Source organism: Lonchura striata, chromosome 25 (assembly GCF_046129695.1).
Source record: "Lonchura striata isolate bLonStr1 chromosome 25, bLonStr1.mat, whole genome shotgun sequence".
NCBI classification, from domain to species: domain Eukaryota; kingdom Metazoa; phylum Chordata; class Aves; order Passeriformes; family Estrildidae; genus Lonchura; species Lonchura striata.
The window spans coordinates 7,459,386-7,483,816 of NC_134627.1; the positions used below are offsets into that span (position 1 = coordinate 7,459,386).

General features: G+C 60.3%; 1 protein-coding gene across 1 annotated transcript in view; it reads right to left on the reverse strand.

The window, feature by feature from the left end:
* Positions 1 to 2,615: 2,615 nt before the first annotated feature.
* MLLT6 (MLLT6, PHD finger containing) overlaps positions 2,616 to 24,431 on the reverse strand; it is a 41,135-nt gene continuing 19,319 nt past the window's right edge. The window contains 12 exon segments of the mRNA XM_077788387.1: positions 2,616 to 2,896; positions 3,096 to 3,685; positions 5,213 to 5,547; positions 7,462 to 7,561; positions 8,827 to 9,176; positions 10,831 to 10,916; positions 12,832 to 13,023; positions 14,515 to 14,657; positions 15,362 to 15,428; positions 20,457 to 20,574; positions 22,774 to 22,955; positions 24,327 to 24,431. Of these exon segments, the coding sequence (XP_077644513.1) occupies positions 2,616 to 2,896; positions 3,096 to 3,685; positions 5,213 to 5,547; positions 7,462 to 7,561; positions 8,827 to 9,176; positions 10,831 to 10,916; positions 12,832 to 13,023; positions 14,515 to 14,657; positions 15,362 to 15,428; positions 20,457 to 20,574; positions 22,774 to 22,955; positions 24,327 to 24,431 (2,549 nt within the window).

Genomic DNA, 24,431 nt, shown 5'->3' on the forward strand with positions numbered 1-24,431 from the left:
CAGGGGGATTTTGGGCAGCACCTCCAGGGATGCCGAGGGAAGGGGAAGGACCCAGCTCAGGATGGGGGAAAAAGAGAAAATTCCAAAGGAATTTCAAAGTGCAAGAAGGGAATTGTGCCGGAGCGGGTCTGGGGACGCGGATCCCAAAGGATTTGGGCTCCCCCAACAGCTCCCTCAGCTCCTTAAAACCTCGGGATGGAGAAATCCCATTAAATATTGAATTTCTGGTTCTATTCCCGAGCCAGCGGCTCTGCCCAGCTCGGAGAAAAGGTTTGGTCAAAATTTCCTTTTCCCGATTTTTTTGTTTTTTTGTTTTTTTTAGACAACCCTCGCGGTGTGAACCTTAGGGGAAAAAAAGCCAATGAAATGAAATGAAGTGAAATGAAATAAAATAAAATAGAGCAAAGTGAAATAAAATAAAATAAAATGAAACAAAATGAAACAAAATGAAATGAAATAAAATAAAGTAAAATAAAATAAAGTACAATTAAAATTACATGAAATGAAATGAAATGAAATGAAATGAAATGAAATGAAATAAAATAAAATAAAATAAAATAAAATAAAATAAAATAAAATAGAATGAGCATTTAAAAAGGGAATTCAGCGGAGGATTTTGGCAGCACCGTCAGCGCAGCCCCGCTGGGAATAGTGCAAAGCAGGAAGGGAAGCGGGGACGCGCTGAACGCGGCACAAAATTCCCAACTTTTGGGATCTGGGGCTCTCCAAAGGAGGTTCTGTCAGCTGGAGCATCCAGGAGCTCCGGATTTACCCAGGGATGAGGCAAGGAGGGGAATCGGTGGGTTTGGAGTTGGTGGTCGCCTTCCCCGAGTTGTCTTGACTGTCCTTCCTTCCTTCCTTGATCTCTATCCATGGATCCATCCATGTCTCCATCCATGGATTCCATCCATCCATCCATCCATCCATCCATCCATCCATCCATCGATTCCATCCATCCATCCATCCATCCATCCATCCATGGATTCCATCCATCCATCCATCCATCCATCCATCCATCCATCCATCCATCCATCCATCATCCATCCATCCATCCATCCATGGATTCCATCCATCCATCCATCCATCCATCCATCCATCCATCCATCCATCATCCATCCTTCCATCCATCCATCCATCCATCCATCCATCATCCATCCATCCATCCATCCATGGATTCCATCATCCATCCATCCATCCATCATCCATCCATCATCCATCATCCATCCATCCATCCATCCATCCGTCATCCATCCATCCATCCATCCATGGATTCCATCCATCCATCATCCATCATCCATCCATCCATCCATCCATCCATCATCCATCATCCATCCATCCGTCATCCATCCATCCATCCATCCATGGATTCCATCCATCCATCCATCCATCATCCATCCATCCATCCATCATCCATCCATCCATCATCCATCATCCATCCATCCATCCATCCATCATCCATCCATCCATCCATCATCCATCCATCCATCATCCATCCATCCATCATCCATCCATCATCCATCCATCATCCATCCATCCATCCATCCATCCATCATCCATCCATCCATCCATCCATCCATCCATCCATCCATCCATCATCCATCCATCCATCCATCCATCCATCATCCATCCATCCATCATCCATCCATCCATCCATCCATCATCCATCCATCCATCCATCCATCCATCCATCCATCCATCATCCATCCATCCATCCATCCATCCATCTATCCATCCATCCATCCATCCATGGATTCCATCCATCCATCCATCCATCCATCCATCCATCCATCCATCCATCCATCATCCATCCATCCATCCATGGAAATCGATTCCCGTTGGATATTCCAGGCTGAAGATGGAACCACGGTTGGAAGGTGGAGAACGATGGAAGTTCTGCCATCCCAGGCTCAGGACGGTGCTCGCTGTCCCATTCCTTGGAGATGGCTCTTCCCAGCACCACCGGAAGAAGGAATTTTGCGGGAATGATTTCTGGCAGGCTGGAAAACGCAGATTTGGGATTTGGGATTCTCCTCCCCACAAAAATTTCCATCTCCAAACTCTGGTCCAGGAATCCTCTCCCGGGTCCAGGAGCTCCTTCTGATGTTGGACAACCCCGGCCTGGATCCTTCTCCTGCTGAGACCTTTGGGAATTCCAGGCGGGAAGGACAACCCCGCCCCTCCGGCAGCTGGCACGGGTGACAACGTCCTCCCGGGTGGTGCCACCTCCTGCCCACCTCTGTCCATCCCCATCCATCTGTCCTTGCATCCTTGGGCACCTCCAGGTGCCACCACGTCCTTTCCAAGTGCTGTCACATCCAGGGTCACGTCCTGGGACACCTCCAGTGCCACCATATCCTTTCTCCAGCAGTGCCACATCCGGTGCTGGTTCTTGGGACATCTCCAGGTGTCACCACGTCCTTTCCAAGTGCTGTCACATCCAGGGACACCTCCAGTGCCACCATGTCCCTTCTCCAGCAGTGCCACATCCAGTGCTGGTTCTTGGGACACCTCCAGATGCCACCACGTCCCTTCTCCAGCAGTGCCACATCCAGCACTGGCTCTTGGGACACCTCCAGATGCCACCACGTCCTTTCCCAGTGCTGCCACATCCAGGGTCACATCCTGGGACACCTCCAGGTGCCACCACGTCCCTTCTCCAGCAGTGCCACATCCAGCACTGGCTCTTGGGACACATCCAGGTGCCACCACATCCCTTCTCCAGCAGTGCCACATCCAGCACTGGCTCTTGGGACACCTCCAGGTGCCACCACGTCCTCCCTGGGCTGTGCCACATCCAGGGTCATGTCCTTGGACTCCTCCAGGTGCCACCATGTCCCTCCCCAAGGATCTGGGGGTCTTGGGGCTCCCCAGGCTCCCAGCAGGGTCCGCTGGGGCTCTGTGGGGCAGGTGGAGCAGGGCACAGGTGACAGGTGACCCCAGCAGGTGACAAGTGACCTCAGTGAGTTCCTGGTGACCCCAGGGGGTTCCTGGTGACCCCAGGGGGTTCCTGGTGGCCCCAGCGGGTTCCTGGTGACCCCAGCAGGTCACAGGCGACCACAGCAGGCTCCTGGTGGCCCCAGCAGGTTCCTGGTGACTCCAGCGGGTTCCTGGTGACCCCAGTGGGTTCCTGGTGGCCCAGCGGGTTCCTGGTGACCCCAGCAGGGCACAGGCGACCACAGCAGGCTCCTGGTGGCCCCAGCAGGTTCCTGGTGGCCCCAGCGGGTTCCTGGTGACTCCAGCGGGCTCCTGGTGACCCCAGCGGGTTCTTGGTGGCCCCAGCAGGTTCCTGGTAGCCCCAGCGGGTTCCTCATTGCCCCAGCAGGGCTCTTGGTGGCCCCAGCGGGTTCCTGGTGGCCCCAGCAGGTTCTTGGTGGCCCCAGCGGGTTCCTCGTTGCCCCAGCGTGGCTCTTGGTGGCCCCAGTGGGTTCTTGGTGGCCCCAGCGGGTTCCTCATTGCCCCAGCATGGCTCTTGGTGGCTCCAGCAGGTTCCTCGTTGCCCCAGCGTGGCTCTTGATGGCCCCAGCGGGTTCCTGGTGGCCCCAGCGGGTTCCTGGTGGCCCCAGCGGGGCTCCTGGTGGCCCCGGGCTCCTCGGGGCCGCTCCTCGGGAGGGGTCGGCTGCGGGCGCAGCGCCGGGGGCTCCTAGCCCTTGTCCTGCGCCAGCGGAGTGCCCTTGTCACCCAGCGGCTGCGGGGACAAACGGGGACACGGCCACGTCAGAGGGGACACGGAGGGAGCGGGGGGACAGGGACTGGGGACAGGGACTGGGGGAGGAAGGAACCGTGTCCTTCCCCAGCTGTCCTCACACTGTCCCTGAGCTGTCCCCGGGCTGTCCCCACCTTGTCCCCAGGTGTCTCCTCAGGGCTATCCCCACACTGTCCCCAGACTACCTCCAGGGCTGTCCCCAAGCTGTCCCTGAGCTGTCCCCACACTGTCCCCACCTTGTCCCTCCTCTATCCCCACGCTGTCCCCCTCCTGCCCTCAGTTTGTTCCCTTTCTGTCCCCTTTTTGTCCCCACCCTGTCCCCACGCTGTCCCCTCTCTGTCTCCTCACTCTCCCCTCTCTGTCCCCTCACTGTCCCTGGGGCTGTCCCCTCTCTGTCCCCACTATGTTCCCACGCTGTCCCCTCACTCTCCCATCACTGTCCCCCCTCTGTCCCCTCCTGTCCCCCTTGCTGTCCCCTCTGTCCCCACGTTGTCCCTGGGGCTGTCCCCCTGCCGTCCCCTCACTGTCCCCACTCTGCGTCTCCTTTTCCCCTCTGTCCCCACACTGTTTCTGGGCCTGTCCCCTCTCTGTCCCCACACTGTCCCCAGGTTGTCCCCAGGGCTGTCCCCTCTCTGTCCCCTCACTGTCCCCTCTGTCCCACACTGTCCCTGGGGCTGTCCCACCCTGTCCCCTCACTCTCCCCCCTGTCCCCACTCTGTCCCCACACTGTCCCCACCCTGTCCCCTCTCTGTCCCCACTCTGTCCCCACGCTGTCCCTGTGTCTGTCCCCACTCTGTCCCCACACTGTCCCCACCCTGTCCCCTCTCTGTCCCCACTCTGTCCCCACGCTGTCCCCACGCTGTCCCCCCTGTCCCCACCCTGTCCCCTCACTGTCACCCCTGTCCCCATGCTGTCCCTGTGGCTGTCCCCCCCTGTCCCACCCTGTCCCCTCACTCTCCCCCCTGTCCCCACTCTGTCCCCACCCTGTCCCCTCACTGTCCTCTCACTGTCCCCTTTGTCCCCACCCCTGTCCCCCTCTGTCCCCCCTCTGTCCCCACACTGTCCCCATCCTGTCCCCTCACTGTCCCCCCTGTCCCCCTCTGTCCCCTCACTCTCCCCTCTGTCCCCACACTGTCCCCACTCTGTCCCCACGCTGTCCCCACGCTGTCCCCCCTGTCCCCCCTGTCCCCACACTGTCCCCACCCTGTCCCCTCAGTGTCACCCCTGTCCCCACCCTGTCCCCTCACTGTCACCCCTGTCCCCACGCTGTCCCTGTGGCTGTCCCCCCCTGTCCCACCCTGTCCCCTCACTCTCCCCTCTGTCCCCACACTGTCCCCACCCTGTCCCCTCACTCTCCCCTCACTCTCCCCTCTGTCCCCCCTCTGTCCCCACGCTGTCCCTGTGTCTGTCCCCACTCTGTCCCCACGCTGTCCCTGTGTCTGTCCCCGTTGTCCCCACGCTGTCCCTGTGTCTGTCCCCCTCTGTCCCCCCTGTCCCCTCTGTCCCCACCCGCGCCCGGCACCCACCGCTCCTTTGGGTGCGCCGCCGTCGGGCTGCAGGCTCAGGAAGGGGTTGGGGGCCATGGGTGGCCCCGAGGCCAGCGGTGGGGTGGCCTGGGGGGCCAGCAGGGCCCCGCCGGGGTTGAGCTGCTGCGGGGACAGCGAGGCCAGCAGGGTGCCACCGCTGGGTGCCACCGAGGTCAGCAGGGCACCGGGGCTGGCACCCAGCGGGGCGGAGGTGGCGGCCAGCAGCGACAGCGGCGACGAGCCCGAGATGTGCAGGCGCTGCAGCTCGCGCTTCTGCTGGATCTGCTGCATCATCTGGAACACCAGAGCCTGCTGCTCCTGCGGGAACGGCCGGGACAGCTCAGAGCGGGACAGGGGGGGACAGCGGGGGACAGGGAGGGACAGCGGGGGACAGGGAGGGGAGAGGGAGGGGAGAGGGAGGGGAGAGGGAGGGACAGGGAGGGACAGGGAGGGACAGGGAGGGTCAGGGAGGGGAGAGGGAGGGGAGAGGGAGGGACAGGGAGGGGAGAGGGAGGGACAGGAAGGGACGGGGAGGGGAGAGGGAGGGGAGAGGGAGGGACAGGGAGGGACGGGGAGGGGAAAGGGAGGGGAGAGGGAGGGACAGGGAGGGACAGGGAGGGGAAAGGGAGGGGAGAGGGAGGGACAGGGAGGGACAGGGAGGGACAGAGCGAGGACACAGCAAGGACAGAGCAGGGAACTCTGAAAATCTGGGGAAAATTGCCCTGAAATCTGGGAAAACTTCCCTGAAATCCAGAAAAACCTGTGGGATCCAGCAGGATTTCCATCCCGGGGTCCAGCAGGATTTCCATCCCAGGATCCATCAGGATTTCCATCCCAGGATCCATCAGGACTTCCATCCCAGGATCCAGCAGGATTTCCATCCCGGGATCCAGCAGGATTTCCATCCCGGGATCCATCAGGATTTCCATCCTGGGATCCATCAGGATTTCCATCCCGGGATCCAGCAGGATTTCCATCCTGGGGTCCATCAGGATTTCCATCCCGGGATCCATCAGGATTTCCATCCCAGGATCCATCAGGATTTGGATCCCGGGATGATTCCAGGAGGGAACAGCTCTCCCAGTTTCCCCCTCCTGATTTCCCATCTTCTCACCCCCTCAGGATGTGGCAAACTCTGATTAAACTCCAATTAAACTCCGATTAAACTCTGATTAAACTCCAATTAAACTCTGATTAAACTCCGATTAAACTCCAAGTAAACTCTGACTCAACTCTGACTAAACTCAGATTAAACTTCAATTAAACTCCAACTAAACTCCAATTAAACTCCAATTAAACTCCAATTAAACTTCAATTAAACTCTGACTAAACTCCGACTAAACTCTGACTATACTCCAACTAAACTCTGGCTATACTCCAACTAAACTCCGATTAAACTTCAATTAAACTCCAACTAAACTCCAATTAAACTTCAATTAAACTCTAACTAAACTCTGACTAAACTCCGATTAAGTTTCAATTAAACTCCAAATAAACTCCGACTAAACTCCAATTAAACTCCGATTAAACTCCAATTAAACTTCAATTAACCTCTGACTAAACTCTGACTAAACTCTGACTAAACTCCAATTAAACTCCGATTAAACTCCAAATAAACTCCAATTAAACTCCGACTAAACTCTGACTAAACTCTGACTAAACTCCAATTAAACTCCGATTAAACGCCATTAAACTCCAATTAAACTTCAATTAAACTCCAATTAAACTCTGACTAAACTCCGACTAAACTCCAACTAAACTCTGACTAAACTCCAATTAAACTTCAATTAAATTCCAACTAAACTCTGACTCAACTCCAATTAAACTCCGACTAAACTCCAACTAAACCCCAATTAAACCCCAATTAAACTCCGACTAAACTCTGACTAAACTCCGACTAAACTCCGACTAAATTCCAATTAAACTTCAATTAAACTTCAATTAAACTTCAATTAAACTCTGACTATACTCTGACTAAACCCCAACTAAACCCCAATTAAACCCCGATTAAACTCCAATTAAACTCCAACTAAACTCCAATTAACCTTCCTCCCTTTGGTCCAAAACCAACCCAAATCCCACCTCTGCCACCCCCGCTGCCCCCAGCTCCCCCCCAATCCCAAATTCCTGAACCACCTCCCAATTCCCACGGGGGCTCGGCCTGGAAAAGCTCCGAGGCTTCAGGGCCGGGAGGAAATTCCCACTTTTCCCTCATTTTTTCCCTTCCCTCACCGGGTTAAGCGGCTGCGAGGTCAGGAGCTGCTGCAGCTGCTGCAGCTGCTGCTCGTGCTGCTGCAGGACGTGCCGCTGCTGCTCCGTCAGGGGGCTCAGGCTGCAGGAAAACACACAAAATCGGCGCCCAAAATTATCCCCTTCCACGCTCAGCAGCATCCCGGGCGCGGCGGCGAGGAAAAAATGTATTTATGAAAAGCAGGAGTTGGGAAATGCCTGGCCTGAGCTCAGCAGCTCGGTGAAAAATGCGTGTTTTGTCGCCAACAATTTAAATTTGTGCTGTATTGCGGAGGGTTATTTTGTAATTGCTGCGTGAATCCCTTCCAAGCAACGCACGAAATAGAATTTTAGGTTGTAACGCAATGGTAAAATAGCTTTTGGGAGATATTTAAATGTATACATCGTTTTTGTAAGATATTTTTTTACTAGCACAAGAAAGGGGGTGAGATAATGAAGGAACTCTTTGCACAGAGATAACAGCAACACAAAACCTGAAGATTTACAAACTCCTTATCAGAAAACACCAATTTCCTCCCACCTTCTCTCCTATGGAACCACCAGGATTAAGGGGAAGGAGCCGACAAAACCCAGGAAAATTCTGATTTTCCAAGGAATTTATCATCGTGTATGAGCTACATGAATATGCAACAGGCTGCTGCTTTTAAGGGTTATTCCGTTGGTGGTTTTGGCAGCTCACCTGAGGATGGGGAGGGGCAGGATCCGTCCCTCCCTCACCTGAGGATGGGGAGGGGCAGGATCCGTCCCTCCCTCACCTGAGGATGGGGAGGGGCAGGATCGCCCTGTCCCTCCCTCACCTGAGGATGGGGAGGGGCCGGATCTCTCCATCCCTCCCTCACCTGATGTTGGGGAGGGGCAGGATCGCTCCGTCCCTCCCTCACCTGAGGATGGGGAGGGGCAGGATCCGTCCCTCCCTCACCTGAGGATGGGGAGGGGCCGGATCTCTCCATCCCTCCCTCACCTGAGGATGGGGAGGGGCAGGACCGCTCCATCCATCCCTCCCTGAGGATGGGGAGGGGCAGAATCACTCCGTCCCTCCCTCACCTGATGTTGGGGAGGGGCAGAATCCGTCCCTCCCTCACCTGATGCTGGGGAGGGGCAGGACCGCTCCGTCCCTCCCTCACCTGAGGATGGGGAGGGGCAGAATCTCTCCGTCCCTCCCTGCCCTCCCTCCCCTGAGGCTGCAGACTTGCAGGACTGCTCCGTCCCTCCCTCACCTGAGGCTGGGGAGGGGCAGGATCTCTCCGTCCCTCCCTCACCTGAGGCTGGGGAGGGTCAGACCTGCTCCGTCCCTCCCTGCCCTCCCTCCCCCGAGGCTGCAGAGCTGCGGGACCCCTGGGTGCTCACCTGCTCAGGCTCCCGGAGAGCTGCAGCGCCGGGGTCCCGCCGGGCTGCGGGGCGCCCTGCGCTGCCTGCGCCCCGTTCAGGCTGCCCAGGATCCCGTTCAGGGGCACCTGCTGCGCCCCGGCCAAGCTGCCCAACAAGCCGTCCACCACGCCGGGCACCGCCGGGAGGCCGTGGCCGGCCCCCGAGGCGGCTGCCAGCCCCCCGCTCGCCCCCCTGGCCAGGCCGTTCAGGGGCTGCGCCCCGGGCAGCGGCAGCGCGGCGGGGCTGGGCTGCAGCAGGGGCAGGGGCGGCGGGGTGCTGTGGAAGGACAGCGAGGAGCTGCTCCGGCTGGGACAGCCCGACGGGGGCTCCTGGGGGACAGACGGACACGGGGAGTCGGGGTGGGGCGGAGGGCGGCTCGGGGTGGGATAAGGAGGGGGTCGGGGTGGCTACGGTGGCTCGGGGTGGTTTGGGGGGCTCAGGGTGGTTTAGGGAGTTAAGGGTGGCTTCAGGTGGTTTGGGTTGGCTCGGGTGGCTCAGGGTGGCTCGGGGTGGTTTGGGTTGGCTTGGTCTGGCGCAGTGTGGCTCAGGGTGGCTCAGGGTGGCTCGGGGTGGTTTGGGGGACTCAGGGTGGCTCGGGCTGGCTTAGGGTGGTTTGGGTGGCTCAGGGTGGTTTGGGGGGCTTGGGGTGGTTTGGGGGGCTTGGGGTGGCTCGGGGTGGTTTGGAGTGGTTTGGGTGGCTCGGGATGGTTTGGGGGGCTCAGGGTGGCTTGGTGTGGCTTGGGTGGCTTGGGGTGGTTTGGGGGCTTGGGGTGGCTCAGGGTGGCTCGGGGTGGCTCGGGGTGGTTTGGGGGGTTTGGGGTGGTTTGGGGTGGTTTGGGGTGTCTTGGGGTGCTTTGGGGGACTCAGGGTGGCTCGGGGTGTCTTGGGGTGGTTTGGGTGTCTTGGGGTGGCTCAGGGTGGCTCAGGGTGGCTCGGGGTGGTTTGGGGTGTCTTGGAGTGGTTTGGGGGACTCAGGGTGTCTTGGGGTGTCTTGGGGTGGTTTGGGTTTGCTTGGGTGGCTTGGGTGGCTCAGGTGGCTCGGGGTGGTTTGGGGGGTTTGGGGTGGTTTGGGTGGCTCGGGGTGGTTTGGGGTGGTTTGGGGGCTCGGGGTGGCTTGGGGTGGTTTGGGGGATTTGGGGTGGTTTGGGGGCTCGGGGTGGCTTCAGGTGGTTTGGGTTGGCTCAGGAGGCTCGGGGTGGCTCGGGGCGGGAAAAGGAGGGACTCAGGGTGGCTCGGGGTGGCTCGGGGTGGCTCGGGTGTCTCAGGGTGGTTTTGGTGTCTCGGGGTGGTTTGGGTGGTTTGGGGGCTCAGGGTGGCTCAGATTGGCTCAGGTGGCTCAGGGTGGCTCCGGTGGCTCCGGTGGCTCCAGTCCAAGGGGTCCCCAAACTCAGAGCCCTGCTGGATGTGCAGGATCCCCTGGGAGCGCTCCTGCTGCCCAGCTACAGGGAGCAGCTGATCTCCGAGCCTGGGCTAGCGGGTTTGGCCGGGTGGCTACCGAGCCTGGGCTAGCGGGTTTGGTTGGATGGCTACCGAGCCTAGGCTAGCGGGTTTGTCCGGGTGGCTACTGAACCCTGGGCTAGTGGGTTTGTCCGGGTGGCTACCAAAGCGGGTTTGGCCGGGTGGCTACTGAACCCTGGGCTAGCGGGTTTGGCCGGGTGGCTAGCGAGCCTGGGCTAGCGGGTTTGGCCGGGTGGCTACTGAACCCTGGGCTAGTGGGTTTGGCCAGGTGGCTACCGAGCCCTGGGCTAGCAGGTTTGGCCGGGTGGCTACCGAGCTCTGGGCTAGCGGGTTTGGCCGGGTGGCTACCAAAGCGGGTTTGGCCGGGTGGCTACCGAGCTCTGGGCTAGCGGGTTTGGCCGGGTGGCTACCGAGCCCTGGGCTAGCAGGTTTGGCCGGGTGGCTACCAAAGCGGGTTTGGCCGGGTGGCTAGCGAGCCCCGGGGCCGCTGTGCCACCCGCGCCGGTGGCCGCGGGGCCGCGGTACCTCGGAGGAGGTGGAGAGCGAGTTCTCGATGCCGAAGCTGTTCTTGCACGGGGGGCTCTTGGCGCTCAGCGAGTCGCCGGCGCACGCTGCGAGGGGACGGCAGAGTCAGCGACGGGCCCGGAGGCGGCCCTGGGACAGATCCGCCCCCCGTGACACCCCCGGGCACCGCGGGGACACGTCCTGGGTGCCCTCACCCCGGTGCCATCACCCCGGTGCCATCACCCCAATGCCCAGTGTCCTGGTGCCCCAGTGCCCTCATCCCGGTGCCCGGTGTGCTCATCCCGGTGCCCTCACCCCGGTACCCTCACCCCGGTGCCATCACCCCAGTGCCATCACCCCAATGCCCAGTGTCCTGGTGCCCCGGTGCCCTCATCCCAGTGCCCAGTGTGCTCATCCTGGTGCCCTCACCCCCATTGCCCCTCCCCGGTGCCCTCATCCCAGTGCCCTCATCCCCGGTGCCCTCACCCCGGTGCCCTGAGCCTTGGAACTCTCATCCCCGGTGCCCTCAGCCCCAGTGCCCTCATCCCCGGTGCCCAGTGCCCTCACCCTGGTACCCTCACCCCCATTGCCCCTCATCCCCGGTGCCCCGGTGCCCTCATCCCCGGTGCTGTCACCCCTCATTCCCTCACCCCTGGTGCCCTCACCCTGGTACCCTCATCCTGGTGCCACCACCCTGATGCCCTGTGTCCCGGTGCCCTCATCCCCAATGCCCTCAGCCCCGGTGCCATCACCCCGGTGCCCAGTGCCCGGTGCCATCACCCCGGTGCCCTCACCCTGGTGCCCGGTGCCATCACCCCAGTGCCTGGTGCCATCACCCCGGTGCCCTCACCCTGGTGTCCAGTGCCCGGTGCCATCAGTCCAGTTCCCAGTGCCCTCACCCCAGTACCTGATGCCATCACCCTTGTTCCCTCACCCCGGTACCCTCACCCCGGTGCCCGATGCCATCACCCCGGTGCCTGATGCCCTCACCTTTGTTCCCTCACCCTGGTGCCCGGTGCCCAGTTCCTGGTGCCATCACCCCGGTGCCTGGTGCCCAGTGCCCAGTGTCCCGATGCCCTGATGCCCTCACCCTTGTTCCCTCACCCCGGTGCCCAGTGCCCGGTGCCATCACCGCGGTGCCTGGTGCCCGGTGCCCGGTTTCCTCACCCCGACGCCCTCACCCCGGTGTCCTCATCCCCGGTGCCCAGTGCCTGATGCCATCACCCAGTGCCCTCATCCCAGTTCCCTCACCCTGGTGCCCTCACCCCGGTGCTCAATGCCATCACCCTGGTGCCCGGTGCCATCACCCTGATGCCCAGTGTCCCGGTGCCTGGTGCCATCACCCTTGTTCCCTCACCCTGGTGCCTGGTGTCCTCATCCCCGATGCCCTGAGCCTTGGCACCCTCACCCCCAGTGCCTTCACCCTTGTTCCCTCACCCCAGTTCCCTCACCCCGGTGCCTGGTGTCCTGGTGCCCTGGTGCCCTCACCCCCGGTGCCCTCATCCCGGTGCCCATTTCCCGGTGCCATCACCCCGGTGCCCAATGCCATCACCCTGGTGCTCGGTGCCCGGTGCCCTCACCCTTGTTCCCTCACCCCGGTGCCCGGTGCCCAGTACCCGGTGCCTGGTGCCATCACCCCGGTGCCCGGTGCCCAGTGCCCGGTGCCCAGTGCCCGGTGCCATCACCCCGGTGCCCAATGCCATCACCCCAGTGCCCGGTGCCCGGTGCCATCACCCCGGTGCCTGGTGCCCTGAACACCAGTGCCCTCACCCCGGTGTCCGGTGCCTGGTGCCATCACCCCGGTGCCCGGTGCCCTCATCCCGGTGCCCAGTTCCCGGTGCCATCACCCCGGTGCCCAATGCCATCACCCTGGTGCCCGGTGCCCTCACCTCAATGCCCTCACCCCAGTGCCCGGTGCCCGGTGCCCGGTGCCCTCACCCCGGTGCCCAGTGCCCGGTGCCTGGTGCCCGGTGCCCTCACCCCGGTGCCCAATGCCCGGTGCCCGGTGCCCGGTGCGCTCACCGTTGGCGGGCAGGATGTAGTGGGCCTGGCCGGCGGGGCCGTTGCTGCCGGCGGTGACCACGGGGAAGGGCACGGAGAGCTGGACGTTGAGCAGCTGCAGCCGCTCCTTCTTGGCCGTCAGCGTCATGATCTGCTCCTGCAGCCGCTGGTTCTCCTTCTGCAGCGAGTGCAGCGCCTTCAGCATCTCCACGACTGCGGGGGGACCCGAAAACGGGGGAAAAAAGGGAAAAAAGGGGTCACAGGATTCATCATCGCAGCCCAGAGCGGTGGAGATGGGGAAAAATGGGGGAAAAAGAGAAAAAAGGGGTCACAGGATTCATCATCGCAGCCCAGAGCGGTGGGGATGGGGAAAAATGGGGGAAAAGAAGAAAAATGGGGATGACAGCATTCATGATCACACCCCAGAGTGGCAGGGATGGGGAAAAATGGGGGAAAAAGAGAAAAGGGATGACAAAATTCATAATCGCAGCCCAGAGTGGTGGAGATGTGGAAAAATGGGGGGAAAAAAAGAAAAAAGGGATCACAGGATTCACAATCACACCCCAGAGTGGTGGAGATGGGGAATAATGGGGGAAAAGAAGAAAAAAGGGGATGACAGGATTCATCATCGCAGCCCAGAGCGGTGGGGACAGGGAAAAATGGGGGGAAAAGAGAAAAAAAAGGATCACAAAATTCATAATCGCACCGCAGAGAGGGAGGGACCGGCCCCACAGCGGTGAAAAATGGGGGAAAAAGAGAAAAGGGGATCACAGGATTCACAATCAAATCCCAAAGCGGTGGGGATGGGGAAAATGGGGGGGAAAAAAGAAAAAAAGGATCACAAAGTTCATAATTGCACCCCAGAGAGGGAGGGACGGCCCCACAGCGGTGAAAAATGGGGGGGAAAAAGAAAAAAGGGATCACAGGATTTGCAGTCAAACCCCGGAGCAGGAGGGATGTGGAAAAATGGGGGGAAAAAAAGAAAAAAAGGATCACAAAGTTCATAATTGCACCCCAGAGAGGGAGGGAGCGGCCGCACAGCGCTGCCCCAGCTCCTCCCCCGGCACACACTGGGGCTTTGGCTCTGCTCAGCTCTGCTGCCCGCGGGCAGAATCCCAAAAATTCCAGCTGGCTCCCAAACAAACCCTGGAGAGCCCCGGGAGCTGCCCCGGAGCTGCACCTCACCCCCGAGAGCCCCGGGATTGCCCCGGGAGCCCCGAGAACCGCCCCGGGAGCCCCGGGAACTGCCCCGAGAGCCCCGGGAACTGCCCCGGGAGGTGCCCCAAGAGCCCCGAGAGCCCCGGGAACTGCCCCGGGACCCCCGGGAACTGCCCCGGGAGCCTCGGGAACTGCCCCGAGAGCCCCGGGAACTGCCCCGGGAGCCTCGGGAACTGCCCCGGGAGCCTCGGGAACTGCCCCGGGAGCCCCGGGAACTGCCCCGAGAGCCCCAGGAACTCCCCGGGAACTGCCCCGAGAGCCCCGGGAGGTGCCCCGGAGCTGCACCTCACCCCCGAGAGCCCCGGGAACTGCCCCGGGAGCCCCGGGAGGTGTCCCGGGATTGCCCCGGGAGCCCCTGGAACTGTCCCGAGAGCCCTGGGAGCTGCCCCGGGAGCCCCGGGAGCTGCCCCGGGATTGCTCCGGGATTGCCCCGGGATTGCCCCGGGATTGCCCCGGGATTGCCCCTCGCCCCCCGGCCGCTCTCACTGTTCACGCCGGCCTCGCCGTTGCCCTGCTTCTCCAGGAGCTGCTCGATGTTGGGGGTGGCCTGCGGGACGTTGTCCAGCTGCCCGCTGCTGCTGCACGACATGGTCTGGTCGAAGAGGGTCGGCAGGCTGCTGATGGGGGACCTGGGGGGGCCGGGGGCGTCAGGGGGACGCTGCTCCGTCCCTGCTCCATCCCCACTCCATCCCTGCTCCATCGCTGATCCATCCCTGCTCCATTCCTGCTCCATCCCTGTTCCATCGCTGATCCATCCCTGCTCCATCCCCGCTCCATCCCTGCTCCATCCCTGCTCCGTCCCTGCTCCATCCCTGCTCCATCCCTGCTCCATTGCTGATCCATCCCTGCTCCATCCCTGCTCCATCCCTGCTCCATCCCTGCTCCATCCCCGCTCCATCCCTGCTCCGTTCCTGCTCCATCCCTTCTCCATTCCCACTCCATTCTTGCTCCATCTCTACTCCATTATCCCCAGGCTGTTCCCCTGTCCCCTCCCTGTCCCGCTGTCCCCTCATTGTCCCCTCACTGTCCCGTCGCTGTCCCCCCTCTGTCCCCTCCCTGTCCCGCTGTCCCCTCTGTCCCCTCTGTCCCTCTGTCCCCTCCGTCCTGCTGTCCCCTCTGTCCCACTGTCCCCACTGTCCCCTCTGTCCCCTCATTGTCCCCACTCTGTCCCACTGTCCCTCCCTGTCCCCTCTCTGTCCCCTCTGTCCCCTCTCTGTCCCCACTGTCCCCTCTGTCCCCTCTGTCCCCTCGCTGTCCCGCTGTCCCCTCATTGTCCCCTCTCTGTCCCCTCTGTCCCCTCCATCCCGCTGTCCCGCTGTCCCCGGTCACTCACATGGAGGACAGGCTCTCCTGCGGGGACGTCCCTCGGCAGCCGAAGCCGCAATCCTCCAGGTCGGGCTCTGTGCGGGGACAGGGACAGAGGGCACGGGCTCAGCGGTGCCCGGTGAGTGCCCGGTGTGTGCCCGGTGAGTGTCCGGTGTGTGCCCGGTGAGTGCCCGGTGTGTGCCCGGTGTGTGCCCGGTGAATGCCCGGTGTGTGCCCGGTGTGTGCCCGGTGAGTGCCCGGTGAGTGACCGGTGAGTGACCGGTGAGTGACCGGTGTGTGTCCGGTGAGTGCCCGGTGAGTGCCCGGTGTGTGCCCGGTGAGTGCCCGGTGAGTGCCCGGTGAGTACTCAATGAGTGCCCGGTGTGTGCCCGGTGTGTGCCCGGTGTGTGCCCGGTGAGTGCCCGGTGAGTGCCCGGTGAGTGCCCGGTGTGTGACCGGTGAGTGCTCAATGAGTGCCCGGTGTGTGCCCGGTGAGTGCCCGGTGAGTGTCCGGTGAGTGCCCGGTGAGTGCCCGGTGAGTGCCCGGTGTGTGCCCGGTGTGTGCCCGGTGAGTGCCCATTGTGTGCCCGGTGTGTGACCGGTGAGTGCCCGGTGAGTGCCCGGTGTGTGCCCGGTGAGTGTCCGGTGAGTGCCCGGTGAGTGACCGGTGTGTGTCCGGTGAGTACTCAATGAGTGCCCGGTGTGTGCCCGGTGTGTGCCCGGTGAGTGCCCGGTCTGTGTCCGGTCTGTGCCTGCCGGGGGGGCACCGGGCAGTTCCGAGCGTCACCGGCACCAAGAGGTCCCGGGGAGCACCGAGAGGCACCGACCGGCACCGGAACCGGGTGGTACCGGGAGAACCGAGCGGCACCGAGAGGCACCGACCGGCACCGGAACCGGGCGGTACCGGGAGAACCGAGCGGTTCCTTGTGGCACTGAATGGCACCAGAACCGAGCGGTACCGGGGAGAACCGAACCGCACCGAACCGCACCGAACAACAGCAGTACCGAACGGAACCGAACTGAGCTGGGCAGCACCGAACAGAGCCGGGCAGCACCGAACGGGACCGGGCAGCACCGAACGGGACCGGGCAGCACCGAATCGGACCGGGCAGCACCAAACGGGACCAGGCAGCACCGAACGGGACCGGGCAGCACCGAATGGGACCGGGCAGCACCGAATGGGAGCGGGCAGCACGGAATCGGACCGGGCAGCACCGAATTGGACCGGGCAGCACCAAACGGGACCAGGCAGCACCGAATTGGACCAGGCAGCACCGAATGGGACCGGGCAGCACCGAATGGGAGCGGGCAGCACCGAACAGGACCGGGCAGCACCGCACCGAGCAGCACCAACCCCGAGCGCGGCGCAAGGCGGCCCCGCCGGTGCCTCCCCCGGGGAGGAGCCGCCGGCACCGCCCGGCACCGCCCGGCACCGCCCGGCACCGCGGCCCGATCGGGGCGGTCACCCCGGCAAGGTCCCCCCGGCCGGTTTGTCCCGGGGGGATGGGGGCCGCGGGGAGGGACAAATCCCGTGCCAAGCCCTGCCCCAGCTGGACCCGGTAATCCCGGGGAGCGCCAGAGCCAGGCTGGAGCGGAGCTTGAAGGTCGGCCGGGATTGAGGATCCTGTTCCCAGAGGGAACCCGGGTTCCTGGAGGTTTCCAGGCGCCGAGCTCCTCCCTAAGGAGCTCCACGGGATTCATGGAATGGTTGGGGTTGGAAAAGCCCCCCAAGGTCAGGAGGGAGGTCATTAACCCAGCCCGGCCCTGCCCCCGCTCTGCCGTGACACATCCGCGAGGTTTGGAACGGGACGGGGACCTGTTCCGATGCCTGAGCACCCTTTCCATGAGGAAATTCCCCAAAAATCCAACCCAAACCTCCTGAGGCTGTTCTCTGGGAGCAGAGCCCAACCCCCCTTCCCCGGCTGTCCCCTCCTGTCAAGGACTTGTGGAGATCCAGAAGGTCCATCCCGATCCTTCCTTTCTCCAGGATCAACATTCCCATTTCCTCTCAGCCGCTCCTGGAGCTCCAAACCCTTGGAGATCCAGAAGGTCTCTCCCGATCCTTCCTTTCTCCAGGATCAACATTCCCATTTCCTCTCAGCTGCTCCTGGAGCTCCAAACCCTTCCATGGAGATCCAGAAGGTCCATCCCGATCCTTCCTTTCTCCAGGATCAACATTCCCAGCTCCCCTCAGCTGCTCCTGGCACTCCAAACCCTTCCATGGAGATCCAGAAGGTCCATCCCGATCCTTCCTTTCTCCAGGATCAACATTCCCATTTCCTCTCAGCTGCTCCTGGAGCTCCAAACCCTTCCGTGGAGATCCAGAAGGTCCATCCCGATCCTTCCTTTCTCCAGGATCAACATTCCCAGCTCCCCTCAGCCGCTCCTGCCACTCCAAACCCGTGGAGATCCAGAAGGTCCACCCCGATCCTTCCTTTCTCCAGGATCAACATTCCCAGCTCCCCTCAGCCGCTCCTGCCACTCCAAACCCTTCTGTGGAGATCCAGAAGGTCCATCCCGATCCTTCCTTTCTCCAGGATCAACATTCCCATTTCCTCTCAGCCGCTCCTGGCACTCCAAACCCTTCCATGGAGATCCAGAAGGTCCATCCCGATCCTTCCTTTCTCCAGGATCAACATTCCCATTTCCTCTCAGCTGCTCCTGGAGCTCCAAACCCTTCCGTGGAGATCCAGAAGGTCCATCCCGATCCTTCCTTTCTCCAGGATCAACATTCCCATTTCCTCTCAGCTGCTCCTGGAGCTCCAAACCCTTCCGTGGAGATCCAGAAGGTCCATCCCGATCCTTCCTTTCTCCAGGATCAACATTCCCATTTCCTCTCAGCCGCTCCTGGAGCTCCAAACTCTTCTGTGGAGATCCAGAAGGTCTCTCCCGATCCTTCCTTTCTCCAGGATCAACATTCCCATTTCCTCTCAGCCGCTCCTGGCACTCCAAACCCTTCCATGGAGATCCAGAAGGTCCATCCCGATCCTTCCTTTCTCCAGGATCAACATTCCCATTTCCTCTCAGCCGCTCCTGGCACTCCAAACCCTTCCGTGGAGATCCAGAAGGTCCATCCCGATCCTTCCTTTCTCCAGGATCAACATTCCCAGCTCCCCTCAGCCGCTCCTGGCATTCCAAACTCCTCCCTGGCTGCGCTCCAGCCTTTCCACGTCCTTCTTGGGAAGATCCCAAAACTGCCCCCAGGATCTGAGGCAGTGCCTCAGCAGTGCCCAGCTCAGCTTTGGCATCCAGAACTTTCCTCCAGGAAATCTGGGATGGGGCTGCTGTGCACAGGTGTGGGATAGCTCCCATTCCAAGGGTAATCCGGGATAAATCCCAGATTTATCTTCTCATCCCCGGAACGCTCGCTCCCCTCGCCCGGAGCCGTCTCAGATGTGGCGGCTCCAACTCTAGCTGCCTCCCCACCCTTCCTCTTCTTCCCCACACATTCCCGCGTGCAGGAATCCCGGGAATCTCCTGCAGGGAATGCCGGAATTCCCAGCGGGATTTGGGAGCAAGCAAACCCAGCTGGGGCTCGGCAGCTCCTCCAGACAGAGCCGGGGGGATCCTGAACTCCCTCATCTCCTACTGGGACACTCTTCCAGGCAGGAATAATCCATATTATATCCATTAATTCCTGGATGTGGCCGGAATCTCCCAGTACAAGATCTTGGAGCAGCTCCCAGTGCTGGAATTGGGCTCCAGAAAAACTGGAGAGGGGCCTGGGACAAGGGATGGAGGGGAGGGACACTGGGAGTGGGTTTAAACTGGGATAGGGCAGGGATAGATGGGATTCTGGGAAGGAATTCCCGGAGAAGCTGTGGCTGATCCATCCCTGGAAGTGCCCAAGGCCAGCTTGGAGCACCCTGGGATAATGGGAGGTGTCCCTGCCCATGGATGATCTTTAGGGTCCCTCCCAACCCGAACCATGGGCACCCGTTTTCCAGGGACACCCAATTCTCCAGGGAGACCCAGTTCTCCAAGGACATTCATTTTCCAGGGTCATTCATTCTCCTGGAACGCCCAATTATCCAGGGATATCCATTCTCCAGGGCCGCCCAGTTATCCAGGAACTCCCAGTTCTCCAGGAACACCCAATTCCCCAGGAACACCCAGTTCTCAAGGGACATTCATTTTCCAGGGACACTCGTTATCCATGGACATTCATTCTCCTGAGACACCCCTTCTCCAGGGATATCCAATTATCCAGGGATATCCATTCTCCATGGCCACCCATTTTCCAGGGCCACCCTTCATCATCCAGGGCCACTCATGATCCAGGGACATCCAATTGTCCTGGGACACCCAGTTCTCCAGGGCCACTCATTATCCATGGACATTCATTCTCTGGGAGCATCCATTCTCCAGGGCCACCCATTCTCCAGGGATATCCATTCTCCAGAGATATCCATTCTCTAGGGCCACCAATTTTCCCGGGCCACTCGTTTTCCATGGACATTCATTCTCCAGGACCACCCATTTTCCAGGGCCACCCCTTCTCCAGGGATATCCATTTTCCAGGGACTCATTATCCATGGACATTCATTCTCCAGGGCCACCCATTCTCCAGAGATATCCATTCTCCAGGGCCACCCATTCTCCCAGGATATCAATTTTCCAGGGACACTCATTATCCATGGACATTCATTCTCCAGGGATATCCATTCTCCAGGGATATCCATTCTCCAGGGACACTCATTATCCATGGACATCCATTCTCCAGGAACACCCATTCTCCAGGGCCACCCATTCTCCCAGGATATCAATTTTCCAGGGACACTCATTATCCATGGACATTCATTCTCCAGGGCCACCCCTTCTCCAGGGCCATCCATTCTCCAGGGATATCCATTCTCCAGGGACACTCATTATCCATGGACATCCATTCTCCAGGGATGTCCATTCTCCAGGGACACTCATTATCCATGGACATTCATTCTCCAGGGATATCCATCCTCCAGGCCCTCTCCCGAGGTGCCGCTGGCAGACACGCCGTCGCTGTCCCCCCGGCTGTCACCCCGAGGCGGAGCAGCTGGAAAAGCCAGGAATGCAGCGGTGCCCTCCCATCCTGGCAGGAGATCCCTCGGGAATGCCAACTCGGACATACCTGGGAATTCACGTACCTGCCCGGCTGCTCTCCGGCTGGCTCAGGAGGGGGTTCAGGGACAGCCCGGATGTCAGCGGGCTCCCGAAAATGTGCGAGGAAGGGAGGCTGAAGGTGGAACCGGCCAGGGAAAACACCTGCACGGGAATCAGGGAAATATCCTGGTTATCGCAGCTGTTCCCGCGTTAAAAATATCTCCTGGAGTCTGGCTTGGAGCCGGGAGCTCTGGGAATGGTGTGGATGCAATCGCTCCTCCTGGTGGGAGTGTTCCCTGCCCCGGGTGTCCCCAATCCCAACTGTTCCCATTCCTGGCTGTCCCCATTCTGACATCCCCAATCCCAACTGTCCCTGCTCCCACTGTCCCCAATCCCAGTTATTCCCAATCCTGAGTGTCGCCAGTCCCAACTATTCCCAATCCTGAGTGTCGCCAGTCCCAACTATTCCCAATCCTGATTGTTCCAAATCCCCACTGTCCCCAATCCCAACTGTCCCCAATCCCAACTATTCCCATTCCTGAGCGTCTCCAATCCCAATTATTCCCATTCCCAACTGTCCCCAGTCCAAACTATTCCCAATCCTGATTTTACCAAATCCTGGCTATCCCCAATCCTGACTGTCCCCAGTCCCAATTATACCCATTCCTGAATGTCCCCAATCCCAACTATTCCCAATCCCAACTGTCCCCAGTCCAAAATATCCCCACTCCCACGTGTCCCCACTCCCCCTGTCCCCACTCCCCCTGTCCTCACTCCCACATTTCCCCACTCCCGCTGTCCCCACTCCCACTGTCCCCACTCCCCCTGTCCCTGCTCCCACATTTCCCCACTCACCCTGTCCCCACTCCGCTGTCCCCACTCCCACTGTCCCCACTCCCACATTTCCCCACTCCCACATTTCCCCACTCCTACATTTCCCCATTCCCCCTGTCCCCACTCCCCCTGTCCCTGCTCCCACATTTCCCCACTCCCCCTGTCCCACCCCCCCTGTCCCCACTCCCCCTGTCCCCACTCCCACTTTCCCCACTCCCACATTTCCTCACTCCCCCATTTCCCCACTCCCGCTGTCCCCGCTCCCACATTTCCCCATTCCCCGTCCCCACTCCCACTCTCCCCACTCCCACTGTCCCCACTCCCACTGTCCCCACTCCCACATTTCCTCACTCCCACTGTCCCCACTCCCCCTGTCCCCACTCCCACTGTCCCCACTCCTGCTGTCCCCACTCCCCTGTCCCCACTCCCACATTTCCCCACTCCCACTGTCCCCACTCCCACATTTCCTCACTCCCACTGTCCCCACTCCCCCTGTCCCCACTCCCACTGTCCCCACTCCTGCTGTCCCCACTCCCCTGTCCCCACTCCCACATTTCCCCACTCCCACTGTCCCCACTCCCACATTTCCTCACTCCCACTGTCCCCACTCCCACATTTCCTCACTCCCGAGCCCCACTTGCGCTGTCCCCACTCCTGCTGTCCCCACTCCCCTGTCCCCACTCCCACTGTCCCCACTCCCCCTGTCCCCACTCCCCCTGTCCCCACTCCCACTGTCCCCGCTCCCACATTTCCCCACTCCCACTGTCCCCACTCCCCCTGTCCCCACTCCCACTGTCCCCACTCCTGCTGTCCCCACTCCCCTGTCCCCACTCCCACATTTCCCCACTCCCACTGTCCCCACTCCCACATTTCCTCACTCCCACTGTCCCCACTCCCACATTTCCTCACTCCCGAGCCCCACTTGCGCTGTCCCCACTCCTGCTGTCCCCACTCCCCTGTCCCCACTCCCACTGTCCCCACTCCCCCTGTCCCCACTCCCCCTGTCCCCACTCCCACTGTCCCCGCTCCCACATTTCCCCACTCCCACATTTCCCCACTCCCCCTGTCCCCACTCCCCCTGTCCCCACTCCCACTTTCCCCACTCCCACTGTCCCCACTCCCACTTTCCCCACTCCCCCTGTCCCCACTCCCACTTTCCCCACTCCCACTTTCCCCACTCCCACTGTCCCCACTCCCCCATTTCCCCATTCCCCCTGTCCCCACTCCCACATTTCCCCACTCCCCCATTTCCCCACTCCCCTGTCCCCACTCCCACATTTCCCCACTCCCCCATTTCCCCACTCCCCTGTCCCCACTCCCACATTTCCCCACTCCCACATTTCCCCACTCCCCTGTCCCCACTCCCACATTTCCCCACTCCCACATTTCCCCACTCCCCTGTCCCCACTCCCACATTTCCCCACTCCCACATTTCCCCACTCCCCTGTCCCCACTCCCACATTTCCCCACTCCCCCATTTCCCCACTCCCCTGTCCCCGCTCCCTCGCCCCCTCGCGCTCTCCCCACCTGGGTGGTGGAGCCGGAGGAGGAGCAGGCCGTGGGGATGGCGCTGCCGAAGGGCGAGCGGCTGAGCTGGGGCAGGGCGGCGCCGCCCTGGTGCGGGAGCAGCCCCGAGGGCAGCGGGGTGCTGCAGACCGCCCGCAGCGCCGCGCCCAGCGGGATCGGGTCCTTGTTGCTGGTGTAGATCCCTGCGGGGCAGAGGTGACAGCTGATCCCCGGGGAGAGATCCCTTCTGATCCCAGATATCCCCAGGAGAGATCCCAATTGATCCTGCTAATCCCCAGGGAGAGATCCCTTCTGATCCCAAACATCCTCAGGGAGAGATCCCTTCTGATCCCAAACATCCCCAGGAGAGATCCCTTCTGATCCCACACATCCCCAGGAGAGATCCCAATTGATCCTGCTAATCCCCAGGGAGAGATCCCTTCTGATCCCAAACATCCTCAGGGAGAGATCCCTTCTGATCCCAAATATCCCCAGGAGAGATCCCTTCTGATCCCACACATCCCCAGGGAGAGATTCCTTCTGATCCCAGACAACCCCAGGGAGAGATTCCAATTCAGCCTGCTAATCCCCAGGGAGAGAGATTTCATTCTGATCCCAAATATCCCCAGGGAAAGATCCCTTCTGATCCCAAATATCTCCAGGAAGAGATTCCTTGTGATCCCAAACATCCCCAGGGAGAGATTCCTTCTGATCCCAAGGGAGAGATTCCAATTGATCTCAAATATCCCCAGGGAGAGATTCCAATTGATCCCAAACATCCCCAGGGAGAGATCCTTTCTGATCCCAAATATCTCCAGGAAGAGATTCCAATTCATTCTGCTAATCCCCAGGGAGAGAGATTTCATTCTGATCCCAAACATCCCCAGGGAGAGATTCCTTGTGATCCCAAACATCCCCAGGGAGAGATTCCTTCTGATCCCAAGGGAGAGATTCCAATTGATCTCAAATATCCCCAGGGAGAGAGATTTCATTCTGATCCCAGACATCCCCAGGGAGAGATCCCTTCTGATCCCAGACATCCCCAGGGAGAGATTCCAATTGATCCTGCTAATCCCCAGGGAGAGATCCCTTCTGATCCCAAATATCCCCAGGGAGAGATTCCAATTGATCCCAAATATCCCCAGGGAGAGATTCCAATTGATCCTGCTAATCCCCATGGAGAAAGATTCCAATTTGTGCCGCTAATCCCTAGAAAGAGATTCCAATTTATCCCGTTAACCCCCAGGGAGAGGAGATTCCAATTTATCCCATTAATCCTCAGGGAGAGGAGATTCCTTCTTTTGGGATTGGGAATACTCCGGAATGGGAACACTTGGGAATGGGAACATTTGGGAATGATTTGGGATGTTCCCAGCTCAGATCTGCACTCCAGATTTCATCTTTTGGGAAGCTGATCAGGGGGAGATCCCAGGGTGATGGAACTGGATATCTGGATCTGGACATGGCTAAATGTGCTGGAAAAGGCCAGAAAATCCTGGAAAACTCTGTAAAAATTTGGGAAAATTCCAGAAAAGACACCTGAGCACACCCGAATCCCTCAGGGAGAAACCCACCTGAGCCCAGCAGCGGCGACTCCATGCTGAGGCTGGGCAGGCGGGTGCCGGCGTGGCCGAAGCTCCGGGATGAATTCCCAACGCTGGAGCTGACCAGGGATCCCC